The sequence below is a fragment of the Ammospiza nelsoni genome, chromosome 3 (genome assembly GCF_027579445.1).
Source record: "Ammospiza nelsoni isolate bAmmNel1 chromosome 3, bAmmNel1.pri, whole genome shotgun sequence".
In the NCBI taxonomy this organism is placed as follows: Eukaryota; Metazoa; Chordata; class Aves; order Passeriformes; family Passerellidae; genus Ammospiza; species Ammospiza nelsoni.
Genome location: NC_080635.1, coordinates 15,507,302 through 15,532,287, shown reverse-complemented (window position 1 = coordinate 15,532,287; position 24,986 = coordinate 15,507,302). Strand labels below are relative to the sequence as shown.

Sequence of the window (24,986 nt, the reverse complement as noted above, 5' to 3'; positions counted from 1 at the left end):
CACTTGTCAGAGATGCTGTTACTTCAGGCTCTCTCAGCTATCTACACTGTTTAGTGTATGGCTTCATTTATGTTTCCTCCTCTGTAAAAAAGGGTGATTTGAATGCTGCAAAAAGACTGTGAAATGTTCCTACTTTCTTACCATACAGTAGATTTCTTCCGGTCAGACTGCTTGCACTGATGTTACCTTTTCCTATATCCACTTCAGCTGCTCAGTTCCACTGCATAGGAGGAGCAGCACAGGAAGCACCAAATGTGTATTGCTGTATAAAACAATGGGAGCTCTGAGCCCACTGACAAACTGCTGCTCAGTAATGAAAAAGAATTCTCCTGTGCTATAAGCATGTCACACTTAGAGCCCTGCAGTGTGGCAGAACAAGGACTGCAAGAACATCACTACAGTCACAAGTACCTAGTGTTAAGGTTAAGTGTAGCCCAAGAATAATCCTTTCTGGAATGCCTTCAATCAGAAGTCACGAGCACAGCAGGTACCTGAAAATGTTGGGTGGATTAAACAAGACCTGCACTAAGGAGGGACACAGCTGAGTCTGAATATGTACGGAGCATCACTGTAATGACACTGAAAATGAAGTATCTCTGCATATCCCATTAGCTTGTTGACAACCACACATATTGAAGCATGCATGGCATTCAAGTGCTCTTCTAATATCCTTACATCAAAACAACAGCAACAAAGAACTCATGAAATTCAAAAGCTCACTCCCAAACTCCTCTGAATTAATTTTGTATCAGACTTTAAAGATAGAGAAGCCAGTAAAGCAACTGTGTGTAACAGATAATTCAATAAATCTGGCACAAAGGGCCAAGAGAATTCATACAATCAAAAAGTCAGACATGTATGCTTGTAATGACCACACCAAAAATCTCTCTTGGGGCAGCTGGGCTGCTTTGCATGATACTCTGAAGAAGTAAGAAAGGGCAAAAGGAAATGAACCTGAACAGTATAAATGTAAATAGCATCATTCAGAAAACTGAGTGCTAACCAACACGTAGAACAACCTCCAACAATGAGCTCCAGAATAAGCAAAGATGAAGAACCCTAGCCAGAGGTCAGATGAGTCTCACATTACATATAAATCTATCTACCTGCCCAGTGCCTTTGAGAGCAAACTGCTGTGTAACAGTAAGGATCATCAGGACTCTGAAATGGTGGCCACCAACTGCTACAGCCTCATCACAGGGACTCCCAGTCACACATGAAAAGCAGATCCAAGAGCAGGACTTCAATCTGGCACAACCAATAGCTGCCTTTTACATACAGGTGTCTTTGAATACACCATCCAGATATTTTAAACATAAAGAGACAATGCACCCCATTATTTCCCTCATTCTTTCTTTTCCTCTGCTCTCCCTTCTCTCCCTGTTTTTTTACCTGGAACTGATCAGATGCACATGTGTTCATCTCTGGTGATACAGGAGGTGTCTGTCCTATTGAAGCTATTTTTTCTGCTGCAGATATTGGTTTCAAAGGTTCCTTGGTAGGTTCTAACATACCCTGAATAAACAAACAACAAACAACTAAATAAATAATCTGATTTTTAAAAATGACTTGCACACACAGACACACACATTTACAGACATTTCAAGAACTGCAGATGCCAAAAACTAGAACACACTACTAGGTAGTACTACCCTCAACTAAGGGCTTGGGGGTAACCATGTATCTCTGGGACACTTTCACTGTGTTGAGATGGAGCAGGGGAAAATCATCGTGGGTCCTTAGGCCTAAGAAACATTTTAGAGCTAGTAACAAAACCCAAGTGTTGAGCTGGAGCTTGCTTTCAACTTTCAGTGAAGTAATTTAAGCTGGAGAAAACAGTTACTTGATAAGGTGATGTCTTCTCCTCCCAATTGTGTGTAGACTATTCCAGAAATATCAAATGACCCATCACAAAAGTACAACTGCATTCATTCCATTTCAACAATTAAGTAATCCAAAAGAAACAAACCAAATTATCAGTTTTCAGAATGATAATTACTGAGATGCAACAAATGCACTAAGAGGCATTAAGAAAATAAACTCATACTTTAATTTTAAGCAAACATTTAAAATATAGATAGTATTATGAAAAATGTCTGAAATCTGATCTTGAAAAAAATGTAGGGAGAGAAGATCTACAGAAAGCCCAAAGTTTGCACTGAGACATGCCAACCACATGAGAAAAATGAGAAACCCCCAAATAAAAGCATGGGATTTGCAACTACAGCATTTTAAACAATTTTCAGAAAGTCACTTGCCAAGATCCACTGTCCCACAAATGTTCCTACACTTTATTAGGGGAGCTTTGAATTTATTCACCAGTTCAATAATTTCTTTTGGACAGCAGAGAAACACAGAAAGCAATGTGGAAACAGAAAGCAACAAGCCACTTTACTCCTACTCCTGCTGCTATCCAGCTTATTGTGTGCAAAAATATAAAAAAAATTTAGGAGACAATTATCAGCAACAACAATCTGCTGCAAAAAATAACTGCATGTGTTGCAAACATAGTCCTGCTCACAAACAGGAAGAAAAAAGCAATATCTCAGAGTTGTTTTAACTACCTGTATCAGAATACCATGTCAACATCCAAAGAAGCACACAAGCTGACCTTGATGCACCAGAAAACTGCAGAATTCACTCTATAAAATTACCCTACGTAATTAAATCAGCCTAATATAAACCAAAGAAAAGTATTTTGTTACTGTTCCATTTGTGGATGGTCATATGAAAACATAGGTGTGTTTGTCTGTGTATATATATATATATACATGCTCTGGTTTTTTAGAAAAGAGAGCATTTATTCTGCTCAGACCAGCAAAAATCACAACCCTTATCTTCTCCTTGTTTTTACCAAATACTTCTTTCACTTAAAATCAAGTATCTGCTTGCACACATAATGAAAATTATTTATTTGGTAATTCTTTTCTAGCATTTCTACTGATGCCTAAGCCATAACTGTACTCACAAAAATATCTTTCAGCACACTTGGTGTTTAATGTCATTGAATATATTTAATTACATGATGTTGCTGGAATTATAACAAAAAATAATACTAAAAAAAGCTTACCAGTCCGGCTGCATACATGGGTACTATAACAGGCTGCTTCTTGTTGCCTGTAAAGAGCTGATAAAACAACAAAGAATTTACTTAAGAGTTTCTTCTATGTCAGTGATGGAAATGTTTTTCAATGCTACATAACTTGAATAAGGTTAGTATCACAGAATAAATGCTATGTTACTTATAACACAATGGTTAAAAACTCATTTTTGCAACTTTTGACATTAATAGGGGTTATAAAAGGTTGCCAGGTGGTCAGTCATGAACAACCATGTCCTGTGCAATGATGCAATTAGGAGAAGGCACTCACACAGAACACCTCCACCTGATTCTACATATAAAGCAGCTTCCTTATTTAAAAAGGCAGTTTTACTGGCAGACTCACAATATTTCTTGTGTCAATTCCCAGGGAGCACAGAAGCTTTTTGTTGCTGTGGGAGCCACCCCACTGGTATCTCAGTCCGTACGCATCGTGGATGTCCTGCAGCTCTGTCCACACATCCATCAGTTCCCTGCACAACCCATCATAAATCAAGTTATCATTCAGAAATAGAGCTTAGCAGCCTCCAATATTTATTCTGTTTTTTAATGCAAGTGACTTATTATACATTCCAATTGAATTTATGCCCAAGCACAATACCCAGGGGAACTAAAACTGCAGTGTTCTCAGAGCAATTATAGTTCAGACTTCTTACTGGAAAATTATGTCCATGGCAGGCAGGACAAAGCCAGCTAAGACTTCATCATTACATGAATAAATACAGTAATTTATAGCAAGTGTAACTAATAAGACATATTTGGTTAATTCAAAGACATAACTGAAAAGAAGATGATAGGCTGCTGAGTTGCTAAGTGAAGTACTCCTGGTGTATGTAGTCACTGAAAACAAGAATTCTGAGAGATAGCTGATTTTCACTCAATGGCTTCTCAAAATACTTGAAGCAAACAGCTCTTTTTAAATTACTGTCATATGTGTTTCAAGTTCATCTTATATTTGTTGCACTGTGGTTTCTTACCCAGTACTTCCTAAGGTCTCCTCAGTTGTTATCTGTTTTTCACCTGCTTCCAGCAAATGATTCAAGGAACTTATTTCTTCTTCAATTTCAGCAACAGGAATGGAAGGAAAACAGACTTCAAATATTCGTTCCAGACGACTTAGCAATGTTGTCTATACCAAAGAGAAAATATTTATGTCAAGTTTTGCTAACTGCTACAAAGGTAAGTCCAATATTACAGCAAGATGGAAAACAACTTCTAGCTAACACAAGATTTCACTTACTACAAAATATTAACTGCCAGAGGACCACAAGACTCTTTAAACACCAAATACAGGCCAGGATCCTGTACATTTACTGTTTGCCCTCTGCAAAGTGAGTTCTAACAGAAGTGTCCAAAGTCACTCTGGTTGAAATTACCAGAAAGTGCACACAACAAGATTTAGGCTATATAAGGATAATGTCTCAGCAATATAAACAGCATATATTGGAAATAATGGTTTCCAGACATTTTAATTCCAAAGCATGCACTGGGCCTTGGCAGATGGATCTAACATGAAAAACAAAACAAAAGTCAAACAACCTCCTGCCCTCACAAAACCAAAAAAATCCCTCTGTTTTTTCTGACAAGCATAGTATGCTTTCTTCTTTTCAAGTTCTTCCCTTACATTTCTCTTTTCTCTTTAGTATTTCCATATAGACAGGATTTCAGCTTCTTGTACCTCTGTTAACCGGTCTTGGACATCAGATGTACTAATGATATGGAATTTTTTTTCAACCCATTAAAAACAGGTAAACATCAAGCTTTTATTATTTATTAAAATATCAATTTCAATGGTATTTTTTGAAAGGTAAAAATACCTTGATGTAAATATGTAAAAATTAAATTAAAGCCTTTTTTAATGTACTCATTTTTGCCAGAAACACATGAATCTCTTTTCTTGCTAAGGAAAGAAGACAGAAGCCTGGCATTCAGTGGAGTGTTTCCATCTTTCTAGTTTAGTGTTCCTCAACAACCACTTTCCCAGTGCTCTGCTGCAACACACACAGGGCAGCATCCAGCAGCTCCAGCACCTGCTTTTCTACTGGGGAAATGGAAAAGAAACAGAGTAGGCGGAAATCCCAGGAGCATCCCACAGCATGTGCTGTTTTAGCTGTGCCAGCAGAGCCCTCCTGTGGAGATGCAGCATATTCCAGCAACAATGTTCAATTGACACACATAGGCCTCAAAACAGAGGGTTTTTGTTACAACTGAGATGATTTAAAGTTCAAAAAAGCAAGGCTATAGGAGGAAGTTACCTATTTTAGTTAGGCCAATCGATACAACTGGGACAAACCTTCATGCAGCAAAATATCTGCTTCACAATTCCAATCATTATCTGCAACATTTCTTATTTGAACTTTTAGCTGAAAATTTGTCTTGTCTCTCATCTCAGCTAAGCAACTCACTGATCATGTACATCACCAAACATAACAGAGGTAAACATGTTATCAGAATATCTGGATTCTGTGTTGGAGTTGGGATGATGAGTCAGGAACTGGGATGGAGTCTGTCCAGACTATTCTGTCTGTTCAGCCTCTAACTGCAAAAAACAGGAAAATGAATTGGCTTAGAGCATCAGCTCTTCAGTTTTACTGCCTGGGAAAGAAATGCCTGAGAGGGACAGCCACCAGGTACAGCCACTTGTAAACCATAATGTATCAATGTGCAAAGATCTGAATTCAGAGCATACCTGACTCACCCTCCCCCCCTTTTTTTTTCTTTTCTTCTTCATTACCTCTCTGGTAAATTCTGACCATAATGAGCCATGTTCTACAGTAAACAATTCTTCTTTTAATCATCTCTCAATGCTCAGTCATTCTGGCCATACACTAAGTTGCAATACTTGTAGGCTGTTTCCTGTTTGTTAACCAGAACTAAGACACCACCTTACATTTTTAGGAAGTAAAACTAAACACTATTCCAGATTCTAGGCTAATGCTTTAACACACTAAAGCATATTCTGCTTCAATTTCAAATCTTAACTTTGCCTACAATATATCACTTCCCCTTATCTTACATTACCAGGTGATGCCTACTTCATTTCTGTAATACAGCAAGAGAACAAATCCCCAGGGAAAAGCAAGAGGCAGATGAATGGCATCACATTTCTTGAAAAGGATCAACATTTGAGAACATGCTAGTGACTAAAAATATGCTTGCTTAGGTAATGAAAGAACTAACAGAACATCTCTAAGAACCAAGCAGAATCTCAGTCAGTGTCACATTTCAAATCTGAGTTTAAGAATTGTGCCAAAATTTCAGGAACAGTTTAACTATAGCATTCTTTACACTTCCTGTCATCTTTTCTAAATTCCCAGCAATGTTCAGGCCTTATTTCTATATGACAAAGAATGGTTTCCATAGCAAAGCAGAATAATTAATTCTGTATGTGCAAATGGACAAAGGGATGAGTGCACAAACACACATCTCCACACAGTGGCAATGGAAGCAGCTGGACTTGGTTTTGTAATGAAATTACAAAGCAACTGAACTTGTTTTGGCTTCCAGGTATTAAGGGCATATTAAGGGCATTACCAAGATTTTAAAGCTGGTGTAAATGTCCACCTCCTACAAACTCTAATCTATTGTTGCATAAATCAGACTGCAAGAAAATACTGTACATGACCAGAAGTAATGTCATGTCTGTCTTTCTGGAAAAAAAAAAGGCAGAAGCCAATAATTTTTGTCCACTTCTCATGTCACTAAAAGTATCTGATACATGATTGTTCTGCATGGCCATTCAAGAAGAATAATTCTTGAAGGCACTTACAGAAGATGTGAAAAGGCTACAGCTGCCATTAAACATTAGCTGTGATTCTCCAAACAGCTGATAAATAGATAAGTAAATTTATTTATTAATAAATTTAAAGACTCATAGTTTTTGTAAATGCATTTTGGCAGACACTTAAGACGTGGTAATCACCACCAGAACCAAAGAAAGTATCAGAGATGCTTTTTAAAAATAAGCATAACCACAAGATTAGAATTTATCTCTGTGGTAATTAAACAGGGGTCAAGATCCATCCCTCAGAGCTGAAAGCCCAAAGTACTTGGTTTACACAATTTGTTTTTTCTTCTTCTCCACCACAAGGTCACAGAATCCAAAAACTCCTTCAACACAGCAATTCTTCACTGACCACCCAGCACACCAAATCCTCCCCAGGTGCCCCCACATGAACCCAACAGTGACAGGGCACTGCCTTTCTTCAGAGCTATCAAAAGAGGAGATAATAAAATTTGCCATAAAAACAACACACTTGAGCCCCACTACAGAAACAGTGGACACAAATGGCAGTTTTCACCATGTAACTGCTGTAAGGCTTCTGTGGGTAAAGTTTAGGGGAACTCTGTGTGCAAGAGTGGAAAAAAGCCAGTCTTGCTTCTTTCTTTCCACGGTTCTGGTCCCATCTAAGCTGTGGAGCAGACACAAGAACTCATCCAGGTGAACTCCCTTTCAAAGAGTGGAGTGGCACTTTGTCCTTCCACCCTTTCCCCTTTCCACTGGAGGGCACAGCCCCATTTTTAACACAAGCCCTTATTTTCCCTGAGGAAACCTCTTATATCCCACAGCATCTCTGCTCTGGCAGCCTCCAGAGGTGCTTTAAGAAGGGGAGAGTCAAAACCAGAGGCATTCCTTCAACCCTCCTCATCCTGCTGCCAAGAAAAGAGGCCACAGAGGAAGCACCACAAACTCTGGGCTCTTTGCCTCTACCAAACACAACACTGGAAGATCTAAGAATAAATAAAACCAGTGTAATAGTTAAATTGTTGAGCATGTTTAGATATTCAAGCTTTTGTGAAAAGTAATAAAAGAAAAAACATATTAAAGGAGATGGAAATGAGCCTGTGAAAGATCCAAAATGCTAAACATATAAAGTAGGAAAGGAATAAAGTCCATATGAACATGACTGGCTTCTGGTTGGAACTCAAAAGCTAAATGAAAGTTCTCAAAAAATGACAGAACAAAGCTCAGGGGCCAAGAAAAGAAAATTATTAACCACTGAGATTTTATTTAACTTAAATCATGAACTCACTGTTCTGCAGAGTGCCTAGCACAGCTTTTTATGACTATTTTAATAAAATAAAGATTAAATGAGAAGCTCCCTTTGCTGGGTTTTTTAACAACCAAACCACATTTTCCAGCAACACATTTGCCTGTGAGAGCTAAATAGCCATTTACTCTTCTACCTTCACCATGTGTGTGCATGGGCTGGGTGTATTTGGGGTTTTTGTTTGGACAGTTTTATTGATGTTCTTGGAGTATTCTGGGGGGGTGGGTTTGGGGATTTATTAAGAGCTAAACTTCATGACCATATAGGACACAAGGGAGCTGAAGAACCAATTTCAATGGATGTAAGTCCCCATGGGGAACACACCAATCAACTCCCTCAAAACTTTCTGGACTCAAGCATTAAACAAAGCTAAATGGTTAACTAAAACCCCACAAGCAAATGAACAAATCCCTAAGTTCTCAATGGAATGGGGATGGTTTTTTCTTTGAAACAGTTTATGGACTGTATAAACTATGAATCCATTTCCTTTTCACATAGCAACAATTTGTTTCTTTGAGGAGGCAACACCTCCTCAGAAGCAATAGGAGAACAGATGCAGGCAGAAAAACTCCTGAGTAAAGAGAAGCAAAGCTTACAAAGAAAACTGGTTTAACTTCTCATGTTTCAAATGTGATGGCATATCTTCATCCCCACTTTAAAAGATGGTTAGTATAAGGTAGTGCCATAAATTTCTTAGATGTAAAAAACTGAATTGAAATATGCATTTTTATTTACATGATAAATTTATAATGGAAACACTGATCCTAGACTGAGATTTGCAAATCAGAAAGAGGATGCCACAAGAGCTAAAAAACCCTTCATCAACATAAAATGAGGAATCAAGATTTTTTTAAACAGTAATTTAAAGAATTAAAGAAGGCAATGTTAGTCCTAAATATCCCAAACCCATTTTAAAAGCATAACTATAAAAGTTTTGAGCTCAGCTGCAAAGCAAATCTGAAAATGTAGTGGCTTAAGGGGGAAAAAAAGTTAAGATTTCTCTTCTCTTTTTACTGCTTGATCTGAGAGTGTTAGAAACTGCAGGGAAGTTCAGGCTAGAAATATGAAGCTGTCTCTCTCCTTCCTGCTGGAACCTTCACCATTTATTCTCCCTCAGCTGAAGAATGCATCAAATATTGCATCTTCCATGCAAGCAAAGTCCAGTTTAAGAGTTATTTATTGTGAGTACATAAAACTCACTGACCATTCCAGTTTGTCACGTTGTTGTTACCTACTGGTGTTGTACTAACTTTTCAGTCAGACTCCGAGAGGAAGTACAGCAGATGACACTTACGTGTACAAAATGGAAAATAATTTTGTCCATAAATAGTAATGCTAAAACAACCCTCTCTCAAACTATTTTCTTTTGCAAGATTCCCCTCAGCCAGTCTGTTCTGAAAACCAGCAATTACTGATTACTTCTAATAGTGTGATTTTTACTGTTATACAGCTGCAAATACTTCAGAACTGTGCTGTGGACTTAAAACCCCCAAACCTTTCCAAAAGGGTATGTTTACATAAGCAGCCAGTACTATTTTAATTTACCTTACTGAACTGAGGGGCTGAAGTCTTTATGGTCATAATTACTTTTCTCCAAAAGGATGCTCATTGCCCAAGACAGAGTACACTCCAAATGACAGTGATCCAGGGCTTTCTTTGTCTGGGTGCCTATTCATGGCTCAGTAACTGTGCCTCGCCCACACTGATTAATCCAAAGAGGCAGAGCCTGCACGGGCTCTCTAATAAGTGGAGAACCTTAAAATCCACTTGGAGGACTGTTCACCTTTTCCTTCAGCCCTTGCCAGGATTTGTTAAGTCACAGGTAAGATCTGGCCTTCCAACCGAGCCCTTCTTTAGCTCCTATTGCTCTGGAGATGCCCATGCTCCTTGCACAAAGGCAGGCACAGCCATATTCCCCACCCACACCATTACCATGGATTATTACTGCTCTTGTGCCTCACTGCTGAATCCTATATATATATATATATATATATACACACACACATATATTCTTAATGCAGCAGAGTAACCCCCTCAGCTGACTAATGCTCAGCATTATCTCATGGGAAAAGCTGCCCTACAAGCCTTATATTCATCATAAACAAAACCTGGTAGTGTGCAATGGGATTTCATGGAAAGGACTAATGCTTGTGCAGATTTGCTCAAGACTTGTTGGATCAACCATTTCACCCACAACTACATCCTAAATCTGTTACTGAACACAAAGGCACATCTCTAATGCAGAGTGCAGCCATACTGAAACCAGGCATTAGATCTTTTCTGCTGCAGACAGAAACTAAATGGATTAAGGTATATGCAGCATTAATATGGGTTCAGATGGTAGTTTGTGCATACCATGCCCTTCCTCCTCTCCCCTCCACACAGAACCACTGAACAGAACAGGTCAGCATGTTACAAATCCTGCACTGCAAATTGTGAGCAGAATTCAGAGAGCCTGAGACCAAAGGCAAGGAAGAAAAGACCATAATCTTTTTGCCACTACATGTGACTATATAAGGGAATTTTTGTGAACTTCCCACCTCTTAGTTTCATCCTTTATATTGTATATTTTCTAATAAAAACTGTATTAAGTAGTTGAATTGAAGCAAAGCCTATTTTTAATTAAAGATTATACCAAATCCACAGTCTTTAAACAGTTTGCCCATCATACATACATTGTGCAATCAAGACTGCATTCAGAAAGCACAATATTTTACTGCCATCTCCACATTCAGAATCTACAAACTAAGAAACAAAGGAAAATACATAGAGACCTTTTCAATGGAAACTTGAGCTACTGATAAATAACTTTGCTTTCATGCTGCATTCTGATGGATGAAAATTGCTGTATACATTATTTCCACATTTAAACAGCATTGCTGCTGGCTAAGTAGCCTTTTCAATTTTCTGCTTTTGCAAAGAATTCCATTAGGATCATTCTGTTTATACACCATTCAGGATTCTTTCATCACCACATTACAGTGACTCTCCCAGCCTCACCATCACTGATCAAGTGTATTCAGTATCTTGTAAACGATCCCAGCTCACCTTTAGCCTAAGCTGAGATCTCAATTTTCCCATCTATCTCAAGTGTCTAACACATGCACTGTTTGTACACGGCCTGCTCCCTTTGGGTTGCTACAGCAAATGCTTTTTAGATCTGCCAGCAACACATTGATGCAGGTAATCTCCTCCTCCCTACCCTTCTTTAGGCTGGTAATAACAAACTTTGTTCTCTTCCCTCTCACCAGATTTATCTTGCCTGCCAGTATTTCTGCTCTTGCATCAAACAGCTGCAGAACCAAGTTTAATACCTGTCAAACAGAAGATTGGCAACAACTTTAAAATGCCATATTTTGTGTTTTGACCTCAGTGACAACCTCTCAAATGACAGCAAGGAAGCTGATCAAAATCTGAGTTTAATTTTACTAAGCTTCTGCACTCAGAGTACCAGGGCTGTCTGCTGGCTCATGCTGACTCATTAGTTAACCTCTGTTCCTAACAGCAATTTAGCAAACTGTGGCTCATTGGATTATAAACAGAATTACTATTTAATTTTAAAACAAGGATTTTTTAATATAAAAAAAGTTTTAGTAGATCCCTCCGAAACTTCAAGCACTTACAAAATAACTACTGCTTTAAGAGTTAACTGAAAAAAAATGTAGCAATTGATACTGCAAGGCTAAGGAAACTATTGCAACAGAGAAAACATGTCCAGCTCAACTTCCTCTCCAGTTTATTTGCGTAAAACATTCTCTCAGCTGTACTTCCTCATTGGCAGAGGAAGAAGAACATCACTTTAGATCCAAACAGTCACAACTGACTGTAGCATAAAGAGAAGGAATGAAAAAACTTGAAGTCTTAAAATTTGCTTTACAATTAGACTTCATGGCAGACTTTAAGTAAGGAACTTCCAGTTTACTTGACTTTTATCTTTTGTTAAGGCAGGCTTGGGGAGGGAAAACTTAATTACAGAGCCTCTGAGGGTTCTGTTTTTATAAATATCTACATTCAGAAGTGTTTTCTATTGAAAATCTATCATAAAATCACAGAAAACTTTAAGTGAAAATAAATATTTGAAACCTTCAGGCTATCCCTTAATATTAATTAATTACAAGAAAAAAGGGATGATTTACTAGAATCATCTCCCCACCCCATTTCTTTCTCAGATTCCGGACAGTCTTTCAAGTGGCAAGAGAAACAATTGAGATTAATTGCAATAATCTTAGTATTCTCTAATTTTATGGGTGAATAGGTAACAATGGATTTGTGCTTTCAGCTTAAGAAATGGACCAACACATTCAGGTGATAAAGCAAGGTCTGACACAGACACAAAACTCTGCCTGCAGGTTTACTCAGGAGCCTTTTTTTTTTTGGCTTGTGAAATCTCTTTGAGGTTTGGAGTTAGTCACTGCACGGAACAGCAGGCAGGAAGAGCAAGGACCTGAGGCTCACAGCTTTTAACGTGACAAGAAATCAGTGCTAAGTCCCAAAAGCTCCATTCCATTTACTGATGCTGGCAGAGCTCCAGCTGGCACAACCTCCTGAAAAGCCATTTCACCTGTCACTGGTAGGAAATGGGAAGAGGCAGGGCTGTCACTGAGCAAGGTCCTGAAAGAAAGGACTTACCTCATTTCCTTTTATTGCCAGAGAAGATCCAAACCTTTCAGACACATATTAGCACTAACACCCTTTACTGCTGGTGCTGCTGCACGCTTCAAAAAGACAGGGCATACTCTAAACTACTCACATGGCATGACATGAACAAAAAGAAGCTTTGAAGAAAATTCTAAACTGAAATTCTTGTTCTGGATTTTGTAAAAGTATTATTAAATGCTTAACAAAAAAAGTCTTTGTATGAATAGCCACAGATCTCAAAATGACTGTCAAAAAGGTTTAGGAAGTAACTAATTAGGAATTAATGAATATTTAGCAATGAAAGCAGAAAACATAGGAGAAGTGGTATGAAATAAACCTATTTACTTCCCTCTCCTGGAAACTTCTAATTAGAAATAGCAGCAGCTTTAACAAATCACCAGTCCTCTGTGATGTTGTTAGAATGTGCAGCTCCCCACAATTAATACCTAACAGAACTTTTAAAGAGTTAACTTCCCAGGAGTTTGAATACCCAAGACGGAATTCCACAGCTTTTGTTTTATCATGCTGTCTGCTCTAAGTGAATTAGTACAACTAGTTACAAATCAAATCATCATTTTTAATCAGGTTTTGAAAACACAGATAGAGAATGTTGATGGAAAATTTTGGGAACCAGTAATCCCAGCTTCTGGTCACACCACTATTTTACAAAAAGGCAACAGAGTGCCTCCCCAAAAGGCAGTAAACAATGAAGCAAAAGGAAAAACTATCACAGGCCCTAAAATGTTCATGTTGGCTTATTCCTTTGATCAATTTATGTAAATGATCACATGTAATCATCAAAACACATTCCTACAAGTTCCAGCACACCTTGCTCATTTGTCTGTGGGAAGTAACAGTGCTGCAAAGATCTGCAAGATCCAAACACAGCATAATGTTTCATGCCAGCCCACCTCACAGAGCACATTAAATCTCTCCTGAAAGGCAAACAAGGACTATTCAAATATTTGTTGTACGCAGAAGCAGGAACCAGGAAGAACTGTATGCACAAGAGCAGAACAAGACTTAAGAAAATCAAAGTAAACTCTTACCTGAACTGAAGGTGATAGCTCTTGCTTACTGATAGTCCCTTGGAAAGATGCTAGAGCAGCACTGTCAGTCTTGTGGAACACTGGGCCATCGCTCCTGGCAGACACATCTGTCCTATGTGACTGCCACGTCTCTTTTCTGTGATGAGATTCACCAGCCTGCTCGTCTCCAAAGGCAGCCCAAGAACAGCTGTCTTTTTGTTCATCTTCAAAAGCATTCCAGTCTGTGGCCTGGTCACAACCTGCTGAACTGAAGTCCGCAAAGTCATCCGAGTCCTGGAAAGCAACACTCTCATCTTGAGGTTTTGGCACCGAATCGAAGTCTCCAAATTCAGTATCGTCACCATTTTCTACCTCAGTAGTATGCTGGAAGTCTACCCCAGAAGTTTTACTGGTAGTATCACATTCTAAAGTGCCAGCAGCCTGATTTAGTTCAGCCTGGTCCAAACCTGCTGGCTGCTGACACACAGTACTCGTGTCCCTGAATTCACCAAACTCCTCGTTTGGTTCGCTGACGTGTGCGGGCTGCTCAGGAGTTCTCTCTGAATCGAGAGCATTTACTGAGCCTTCAGCATTCCTGAAGGTGGGAGATGCACTGCTGACTGAACCAAAGTCACCAAACACATCATGTTTGTCACTGCAAACTACAACTCCAGTGCTACTTCCACCATTCTTGAGATCTTCATCACCACCCAGTTTGTCTCCTGCAGGATCACAGCTGAGGCTTTGGATCTTATCAGTCTTGATGTCTGCTGCTTTTGAAGAGTCCTCAGACCTACTAAAATCTTTGCCATTCTCTATGTGATGTTGTCTTCTCCTCCCACTGTGCTCTCCATTCTCTGTAGTGCATATTGAACTTCCAGTTGTTTGAGATGTACTAGAAATTGCAAATTCCAGTGCTGAGGGACCCTGTTCATAACTAATTTCTGAAATGCAAAGCTCTTCTTCACTATGAGTTACTCTGTTTATTCTGTTATTCTCCTGAATGCTCACTGAGTCTCTTTCATTAAGAACACTGCATATTGTAGGCTCTGCTCCCTCTAAATGGATTGGGGTTTTGTTTGAGAAGGTAGCAAAATCTGCAACATCTTCACCTGAGCTAGGCATTGAGTTCAAATTTTGCTCAGTACTATGGGTGCTAAGAGTTTTCAGTCCCTTTGAGTCACCAATACTGTCTAGATCTTCTGTTCCCTGAGGATTTACAGGGTCTGATGCTGCAAATCCGTTTGTTAGAATCTCTAGACACGGAAGTTTCTCACCATTACAAGCATCTATTTGCTCATCCTGCCTCTCAACTGTTACACCAGTTCTAACCACATGAGAAGAAAAACCCTCTGATTTTCCAGTGTTGTCTCTTTGTTCCCCCCTTCTGTTTACATCTTCTAAAGCGGTACCTGAAGTTCTAAACTTAGATTTTTCTTTGATAGTACTAGTAGCTGACATATCAGAAAGCTCCTTAGGATGAGTAGGAAGCTCTGCAATGCAGTCTTTATCTTTACCATTTTTAACAGATGTGAAAGTTGCAATGCTAGCTACATTGTCAGAATAATCATGGAGTGGGATGAAATGATTTGTGGGTATAAACTCTTCCTTTGGATGACTGTAGTCCGCTGTATCAAAATCAGCAAAAGCTACACCAGCAGTGCTCACACCAGAAAATCCTCCAAACTCATCTTCATCATCATCATCAGCTCCATTGTCAAGTGGTGGAGGGGATGAGGAGTACATTCGAATAATGTCTGGTTCCATTGTTTGGTTCTGCTTCAACATTAATGTATTTCTGTATGAGAGGAAAACAGAGCTATGTTAGAACTGGGCTAGCTTTCATCTTCTTACATATTTCATTTTTACAGTTTCATGCCTCATTTTTAAAGTGTGTATATAGGTCAATATCTGTATTAGGTATCAGAAAGAAACACTCCCCAAACCCATGTGTTTTACAGGTCACAAAGAATCTATTGGGACAGTTCAAGTCTCTTCTAAACTATTACATGATCAAATTGTCAGCAGACAGTGCTGAAATTATCACCTTGAGCTGTTGTGCAACACACTGGCACAACTAAATTCAGTTTTAACTCATCAGTTCTCTACCTCCCATCACCAGCAGTTCACAAAAGTGCCAGTGACCCTGGTCCATGATTTGCCACCCTCCTTGTGTGCTCAGGTGTGTGACAGGCATTAAGCCACTCCATGGACAATGTCACAACAGCCATACAAACAAGGGACCTTCATCACTGTCAAAGACTTCAAAAAGGGCTTCCATAAGCTCTGAAATGGTGAAGGAGTGGAGGAAGGAACTGCTGTTAGAACCACTAGCTATGACCTGCTGCCCTACTCTCTTTCTACCAGTTTGGTTGCCCTGTTCTCTGGATTTCCCACCCACAAGCCAACACATTGCCTCCATCTCTGCTGCCACCAGCCTGCTTCTGTCTCAGGAACCAGCTGAGAAATGCCATCATGAGGCCACCAGTAAAGCCTAGAGCCAAACACACTCCATCAAAACTTATTCTCAAAAAGAGAGCTGAGCACAATTATTCATAAAGTATTTAACCACAAATCACTAAACCACAGGGGGAAAAGAAAAAAGAAGAAAGTATTCCCATGGCCTAGATAGAAACAGATTAAGGACTTTCTCTGTCTTAACATTGCAAACCATTGCAGGAACAAGCCAGGTATGGGTGGAAAATTTTCTTTCCTAAAGAATGAGCTTGACTTTTTCAATGCTGTGTGCAATTAATGAAACAATAACTATTAGTATGCATAAATTCACAGTTGTACACATCACTGAACTAGTCCATAACTTCAAACCCTTCAAAGAAGAGCTCACACCAATCTCTCTCCATTTCAAATGACACTTGACATGAATGAACCATAATAACACTAAGCCTCACCTACAGAAAAAGAGTGGAAACAACCTAGACATACTGGCAAATATTTGAACTTCTAACCACCAGAATAAGTGCAGACTTTATAACACTAGTTCTGCAACACAGATAAAACATGATCCTTATATCCAGTGCCTTTAGCAAACAAGTTTGTAAAAGCACCTCAGGAGCAGCACACAAAGGGTAAAAAAGCAACAAATGGAGCTCTGCAGTTCTTCTCAAGCACAACATACCAAGCACTTGATATTTGCCAGGAAACTGGCATCCTTGAGGTGACTAACATAAAATTTCTTTTTGAAAGGGTAGTTTGCAGTTACAAAAGTACACCATGCTTATCAAATGAAAGCATGAAGTAATTTGTAACATAACATGCAAACAGAAGAGAACTGCAAAGGAATTTTGTTTAGAATAAAGCCTAAGTTGTCAACAAGCTCCCACATAGGCTTACTCAGCACCAGCTGCTTAACAAGGTATTTATTTGAGAGAAGAGCTTCACTCACTCTAAACTTCTGAACTTTCCCATTAAAAGAAAAACTTGTCTGTATAGTTGATCAAAAACCATGTGTTTTAAGTCTTTTCAGATTTAGAGTTTGGTTTTCACCAGAGTAATTTGAAATATCACATTCAGGTCTGTGTGTTACTAACTATACCACCTTACCTTAGTGGATCTCATTTTGGTAAGATATCCCAAGAAAAATTCATATACTATCCATCATAACAACTCTACCCATTTTTTGGTTGACCATTTACTGTATGACTATTTTAACCTCAGCCAAAAATAAATCCCAACAGAGTTGAGAACATCCTTGGAGGCAAGGATGATCTAAAATAACCCAAATATGCAGTTTCAGAAAACAAACTGAATAATGTGAGAGGAGCAAGCATCACAACCACAGGGAATTTACCCACAAGACTAATTTCCTTTCCAGTTAACGTGAAAAAGGGGAGACAAGAATAATAAGGATAAGCACAGGACAAAGACAACTGCATGGGAGCTGAAGCAAACAGCCAAAACCCAATTGAACATGTAGGAAGATGTCTGACCATTTAAAAACTTTCTCTCCTGCAACTTCTGACATAGAGCAGAAGAAACTTCCTTCAATTTTTCATTTCAAAGAACTTTTAAAACAACACAGGGACCATTTACAAAGCAGCAGTCCAGCAGCACAATGCTCCAGCTACATTTCAGTAACAGTTGCCAAAACAGGATCTGCAAGGAACATTAACTGTACTTTTAAAAATTTGATCACAAGTTTGATAGTCTACTATGTGTTTAATCCACAAGAACCCACTGCCTAACCAACTGTATGCACTTCTGCATAATTACTGTTTAAATGTCAGGTACTTCCAGTTATGCTACTGCTGTATTTTAAAAGCCAAAAACAGAGAGCTCCAAAATGTATGAATCTGCATTATAAATGAGTGTAAGGTTACAACTGACACAATTTAATTGTTGTTGACAGAACTCAAACTGTAAGAAAAGGAAAAAAATCATAATAGTATTCCCCCTCCTCTTGACTAATCAGTGATAAATTCTTAAACTGGGCATAATCCCAATTCTCCTCACAATATAAAACAGCATGGGTATTTTATAGTCTTAATGTAGTTTTCTTCAGAAAGAATTTCATTATGGTCCTCTTTCATGACTTCCAAAAGTGTTCTATCTGCCAGCTAGAAACCAAATCAGTTATTGTCCATTGAAACCTTTGGTGAAAACCCACAGGTCTGACAGAACAAATACTTTGTTCCTTATTTCATTTAGTTAATCCCTGCTTTGTCTGGCATTTCAAATACAGCTGGCACTGTGGCTTCATCTTTTGTAGTCCTTTTACCCAACTCAGACATATCCTTGGTCAAGACATTCTGCTACATTATCCTGTAAACCTGGTATTTCAAGTGATGTTTACAATGTGATTTAACCAAAGTAGAATTTGAACAAGTTCTATGACCAATGATATGGATTATTCATCATCTTGTTTTTGAGCCAATTGGTGACCAAATTTAAAAGTCTAGTATAAAGTTAACTCTGTTCACTTATAGATTCTATAAATATGTACTTCTTAAAAGAAACCACCAATTTTTCAGTACACTATTATCATAAGGATTGTGATTTGAAGGCAATTATAACAGCCTTTACTTGTGTAACAGAGCATAACTTGCCAAACTTCTGTGATTTGTAATAAGTAACAACCCAGGTTTCTGGCATCAGACCTTACACCCCGAGGAGAGGAATCTGACACAGCTAAAGTGTTCATGTTTAGTGGATTGCTTTAGTCACAAACACAAACAGATTTATGCTGACAAATGCCAGTAACTTCTGCAGATCTCAACAGTTAAAGATTAGACTGAAGACAGATTTCTATCAATTGCTCATGGCACATGGTTGCAGCAAGGTTTTCTAGGAAAAATAAAGAATTTCAGATGAATTTCATATGCCATTTTCTGTATTTCTTTCTTTTACCTGTTTGCTTGTTGGGTTTTTATTAACTGGAAATGCTAGTTCTTGCTTCCATGTGCTTCTTTATATTCAAATTCTAAAGCTCACCATCAAGGGATTTCTCAAAAAATTTCAGTACCGCAAACAGGAGACCACTGTGTAAGTCATACTATAAATGCAATTCACCAATACCCTCACATACTATAAATGCAATTCACCAATACAATCACAAAACATATTGACATTGTACTCTAAAGGAAAAAAAAGCTGCTTAATTAATTAAGATTCAAGGTTCAAACCTTTTTTCTCAAGTCACATGCATTTAAGAAGGCAATTCAAGTTAATTTGAAACATTAAAAGAAAACAAATCAGTAATGCTAAAAAAATTTTGATAGGCAAGGAACTGGAAAGAGAAAATGCAAATCCTCCTTTTCTGATCACTAACTAGGTTTTCAAAACATTTACAACAAAACCAGGCTATCTGCTTATTTGTTTGCAGTAAATAGGGAACAATATGTGCTTTCCTCACACACAGATCACATCCTTGTTCACTACCTTTTTGTAGAGTAATAGCAACAGCCTAACAAAGACTAGGCAGCATAGAGAACAATGCAATTACACTACACAAAAGCAGGTATAAATAGTTCCTTCTCTGTGTATCTTCTAAGGCAAGACTTGAAACAGCATGTTTGGCTCTTACATAACACCTAAAAAATCAGGAGGTCTCAAAGAGTATGTCTAAAGAAACACTTGAGGCATGGAAATTCAAAAGAAACCCCTTGTAAGGCAGAATGTTTCCTTTAACTTGAGAGGAAGCAAAGCAGTGAATAACCTCTCAGCTGTGGATTATTCTGAAGAAAAGCTGAGTTAAGCAAACCACCTCCTTAAAGCATACAGGAAACACAATAATCAGAAACGGCACAATCAAGATCTCCATGACAGAAATTACAATATTACTGAAACACCTTACAGTAAAAGCCCTGCAATGGCAAGGAGATGGATTCAAGTCATTAGCTGCTAGCATCTGATCTTTCCTAGAACATTTAACTCTTACTGCAAGGGAATTCCTCTAGCAAATGCCAAAAATATCACAGTAAGGACCAGATTTAGACTTCTTATTACAGCACAGTGTTGGCTTCCAGTAGGAAAAGCTATCCTTTTCCATTATCTCTTTGCCTTTTCTTTGGCTTAAGAACAATGGAAACCAGATTCCCAGTCTTTCTGCACCTGAGAACTTATTTCTAGAATGGTAGTTGTAAATGAGGAGAGCCTGTCTGTTAGTACAGCATTTCTGCAATCCAAATCCACTCTAGAGAGAGTCTGTCCAGGCTGAAGTCAATATGTTCTTAAATTGGTTTAATAAGCTTACTTTTATTTTTGGAAATAGTTACCAGCAAACAAAATAGAGCAAGAAAATGTTTACTTCATAAAGCCTCCAAGAAATCAATGTTTTCGATTTTGAACTTAATGCTGCTACAGCCAGAAGGCCCATTACCCAAAGCAGGAGTTTCAGAGCACCTTTTCTTGGACATGGATGAGTTGAGGAAAACAATATTCTCCAGTTCCAGTAGGCAAACATATCTAAGCTTAATTTCTCACTACCAACCATTTGGAATTAATCAATTCCACCATACATTACTGTGGTTTCAAACACTAAATTTGCTGGACACTTCCTATTACAAAGTGTTGTATGTATACTGAACATAAAAGTAACAGAACTCAGGACAGCTTCACCAAGAATCTGGCACTAATCTCAGGCAGCTCATTCTTCCTGTTCTCCTGTGCTCCCCAGGCTGGCATTAAACACCAGGCACCCCTAGACAATCCAGCCTATTCCATATTCAAACCTCTTTGACAGTGCTGCTCTTCCTCTCATCACTGACAATGCAGGAGGACCAAGTTAGGTGGCACACATGAGAAATTTAAACAGATCCTGGATATAAGCACTTCCATTTTAAATGTTGTTAAACTATATAAAGAAGTAAACATGTATTATCAGTAGTTGTGCTGCTCCCCTTCTTCCTGTTTCATTTTGGCTTAGCTGCAGAATCAGAAGAGCTGTTGGAAAATATGAATCTGAATGTTCTGTTGCTTCATTAAACTCCTTTTTTAACCAAGAATAGCATTACTCGCCAAACCTAAAAGACCAGGTTGTCCACAAAGTTACTATAAGCAAAAAAATGCTTCAACTCAAAGTCTACTGATATGCTTTAACAGCTGCAGCTGTACATAAATCTGTAAACAGAAAGTGGGGAAAATGTTGTAAGAACAAGCACATCTTAAATTCATATGGGCAAACACAAGTGGCTGGGACAGTCAACCAGGTTACAGTCTGGCTCTGTGGAATGCAGCACTTGTGTCCAACACACAGCACACAGCCACACAATCTGTAAAGACAGATGCTACAAGTAACACATAACTCAGATGTTTTCATTCTTATGGTTTCTTAAATTCATTTTAAAACAGCGCTTAACTCAGTGAGAAATCTATTTCTGGATGTTACCCTCGAACATACTAGCTGGGAATGTGTTCTAAATTAGGATAAAAAGAAGTTAGATTAGAAAGTATTAGAACTAGATTACCTAGGGTCAAGCGTTCTCAGAGACTTGCCCACAGAGCAGTGTGATCTCCATCACTTCTAAACCCTTCAAACTTCACAGAGGCTGCAGCACAGAGTGGATCAGAGCTGCCCAGGGCTGCACTCTGCTGTGACAGCTTCTCCCACAGCCTGGCACAAGGAAAACAGCCATGGGTCTGCTCCCATTACTGCAAATGTACTCACTGCTTGTTTTCCAGGGAGCAGACGTACTTATTCACCATTTATCCCACCTACAGACATTACCTCATATTAAAAACACAATACAGGAGGGACACCTAATACTCCAAAGAATAAAATCTATTTTCCATCGCTTATCAACAGACATATGAACTTGAGGTGTCACGTTTCCTTCACCCTACTTCCAAACACAGTCAAGTGAAGAGAGGATTTGCCCTTCCCTGTGGTTCTCCCAACACAGGGCTCTTGGATTTGAAAAACCCAAATTACTTGCTTTACAGCAGATTTCTTAGATCACCTTGCAAGTGGCACCAATACAGAAATATTCCTTACAATTGAGAACTTTAATTGCCAAAGACATTAGCATGAAAGAAAGTCTACAGAAAATGAGACTGTCAGTTTTCAAACAAGGCATTTCAAGGCTTTATTTCTCTGTGTGCGTGCATAGCAGCAGCTTACTCAGTGTGGTTTTTTTGCACAAAGGAGAAAATCTAACAGACAAAATTTCTAACACCTAGGAATGAGTAGGATCTAAGGCACTTCTCTAACTACCCAGAAAAATTATAAGTATTTTGAATCCCCATGAAAGGGTGAGCATGTCATTGCGCTGAAATGTTCACAAAGAAGCAGTTTAAGTTGTCAAACAGCACAATAGCACAGAGAGGAATGAATGTTCTGTCGAGAGAGATAATGGTATCTGCAAGAAAATTATGCTGCAGAGTGTAGTGAAAACAACTCGATCGAGCATCAGTTTCTTTACCACTGGATTTCCAACTGATACCACCACAGCCCTGCAAGGACAGCTCAATGAATATTTCAAGAGGAAAAGGCAGAGCTGACTGAGGTCCATCTAAGGTGCTCTATTATTTCCACTGTGAAAGACAAGTCTTTTCAAAGCACTGAAAGTTTCAGAATATTACTTTGGGTAATTAAGGTGTTAAAAGGCTTGTGTTAGCTCAGTAAGCTACTGGTGGAGTTTTTAAGCAGAATTGTAGAGATCACATAGAGCCCTCATCACCAGCAATATGTGACACAAGTATGATTCACTGTGTGAACTCCAGATTTTATAGCCTATTAAATCCTTTGCTAAACAAAAACACAATCTGAGCAAAAACAAAGTACATTAAAAAAACAAATGAGGCTGAGATCCTTCAACTGCTTACTTATAAACAAATTAAGGAAATAAAAACAAGAGGTCATACTTTCACATGACCTTAAAAGGTCATACAATGTGTACTTTATGCAACTATCAGTGCAGAATGAAAACACCAGAGCTCCATTAGCTTTTCTACGTATTTTTAAGTCTCATTCTCACATTCATGCTATTTATTCTTACGGACATGACTGTTTAAAATAAACAAAACAAGCCCTCAGTAGCCATAGGTACTCCAACTCTTCCCCAGGCTCCCACAATTAATGTCACATTCCTCCAGGTACAGCTCCAGCTTCAGGAGGAGAAACTGCTACCTGTGCATTGCATGAGCAACCCTCTGCCTGTGCTGACAACACAACAGACCATTTTTATTTTTAAAGTAGGCTAATTGCCTTTCCAAGTCTAGTTCATATATGTCCAGAGAATAAAACAAGGAGGAAATACTTTTAATTTTGTTCAATCTCCGAGGACCAATCCAGCTAAAAAGCAGCATCCATCAAACTCACTTTACCATGGGCTCAACAGCTGAAAAATGAGTTCTAATGAAGCATGTTGGGCTTTAAACCATGCATGGAAACAAAACTTGTAAAGCCAACCCAGCGCAGCTCCTGTCAGCAATGTTTCTCTACTCACTCCAGTCATTTATGAACAGATGTTTGCTTAAGGAGCATTAAACTGCCGGTTTCCATTTCTGTGCTGAAATGGAAGGAAGGGCTGTCACTATTAAGAGGCCAGTTTACTGACACTGTGAAGGAATCCCAAGGTTTAATCGTTGTTTTTAAGGCACTGTCTTCTCTAAAGAAAAAATTATATTTTGGTTCACCAAGCAGACACTTCTCATAGCAAAACGAAGTGTCAGGACCTAACAGCATTTGAACAATTTCGCCTCATTTCAGAATGACATTACCTCTTCCTCAAAAAGAAAAATGCCGTACTTAAATTATCGTAACTCTGTTCAGCCGGTCATGTCCAGATGCATTTAGCAATAGACACACTCTACGCCCCTCGAAAGAGAAAGCTTGTCAGGAAAAGCCAAACACACAGGACAGCTGAACTTCTTGCACCACATCCCTGCGCCCTCTCCCAGCTGAACCCCAGGAAAGCGCGGGCCCCGCCGCAGGACAAAGCCGAGCCCCCGCTCCGGCCGCGGCGGGACGAGCCCGGGGAGCGGCGGGGCTCCCCCTGCCCTGCCCCGCCCGGGCCCGCCGCCCTCCCCCGCGGGCCCACGGCAAGGACGGCGCTGCCCCGACAGGCCCCGGCCGCCGCCGCCGCGCCCCGGGGGCAGCGCCCAGGGGTCCCCGGCGCCCTTCGGCGGCCGGGCCCGGCGGGAACGAGCCGTCCCCCGCCGTCTCTTACCTGCGGGCTGCGCGGGGGGCGGCGGGGCCCGGGCGGGCATGGCGGCGGGCGGGGAGGGGGAGGGAAGGAGGGAGGAAGGGGAGAGGGGCCGCGGCCGGTTATCTGCGGCCTCCCGCGGCAACCGCCATGGAGGGGAGCCCCTGTGGGCGACAGGAACCGCGTCGCTGCGGCCCGGCCCCCTCCGGCCGCCGCCTCCCGCCCGCCGCCGCCCACCGCGCTCCCGGCACGCACCGCGCCGCCGCCCCCGCCCGCGTCACGTCCGGCCCGGCCCGCGCCCCGCCGCGCACCGCGCTGCGGATAAAGGGCTGAGGGAGCGGGCGCTGCGCTCAGCGCGTCCCGCTGTGCCGTGCCGTGCCGTGCCGTGCCGTGCCGTGCCGTGCCGTGCCGTGCCGTGCCGTGCCGTGCCGTGCCGTGCCGTGCCGTGCCGTGCCGTGCCGGCGGGACTCAGGGCCCTAGAGCAGCCTGGGGCTGGAAGGGACCCTAAACGTCAGCTGGTTCCATGCCCCAGCGAGCGTGTGTTAACATTGTAAAGAATAACGTTTAA

The 24,986-nt window shown here is 40.0% G+C and overlaps 1 protein-coding gene across 3 annotated transcripts in view; it reads right to left on the bottom strand.

The window, feature by feature from the left end:
* AFTPH (aftiphilin) overlaps positions 1 to 24,667 on the bottom strand; it is a 42,403-nt gene extending 17,736 nt beyond the window's left edge. For all 3 annotated transcript variants that reach the window (XR_009418031.1, XM_059467625.1, XM_059467626.1), the window contains exons 1-6: positions 24,443 to 24,667; positions 13,839 to 15,615; positions 4,078 to 4,229; positions 3,447 to 3,573; positions 3,071 to 3,127; positions 1,393 to 1,515 (exon numbers count right to left, since the gene is read on the bottom strand). Coding sequence is in view for 2 of the 3 variants with exons in the window: in XM_059467625.1 (XP_059323608.1) it covers positions 1,393 to 1,515; positions 3,071 to 3,127; positions 3,447 to 3,573; positions 4,078 to 4,229; positions 13,839 to 15,605 (2,226 nt within the window). In the remaining variant the exon portion in view is untranslated. The remainder of the gene's footprint in view (positions 1 to 1,392; positions 1,516 to 3,070; positions 3,128 to 3,446; positions 3,574 to 4,077; positions 4,230 to 13,838; positions 15,616 to 24,442) is intronic.
* Positions 24,668 to 24,986: the final 319 nt, after the last annotated feature.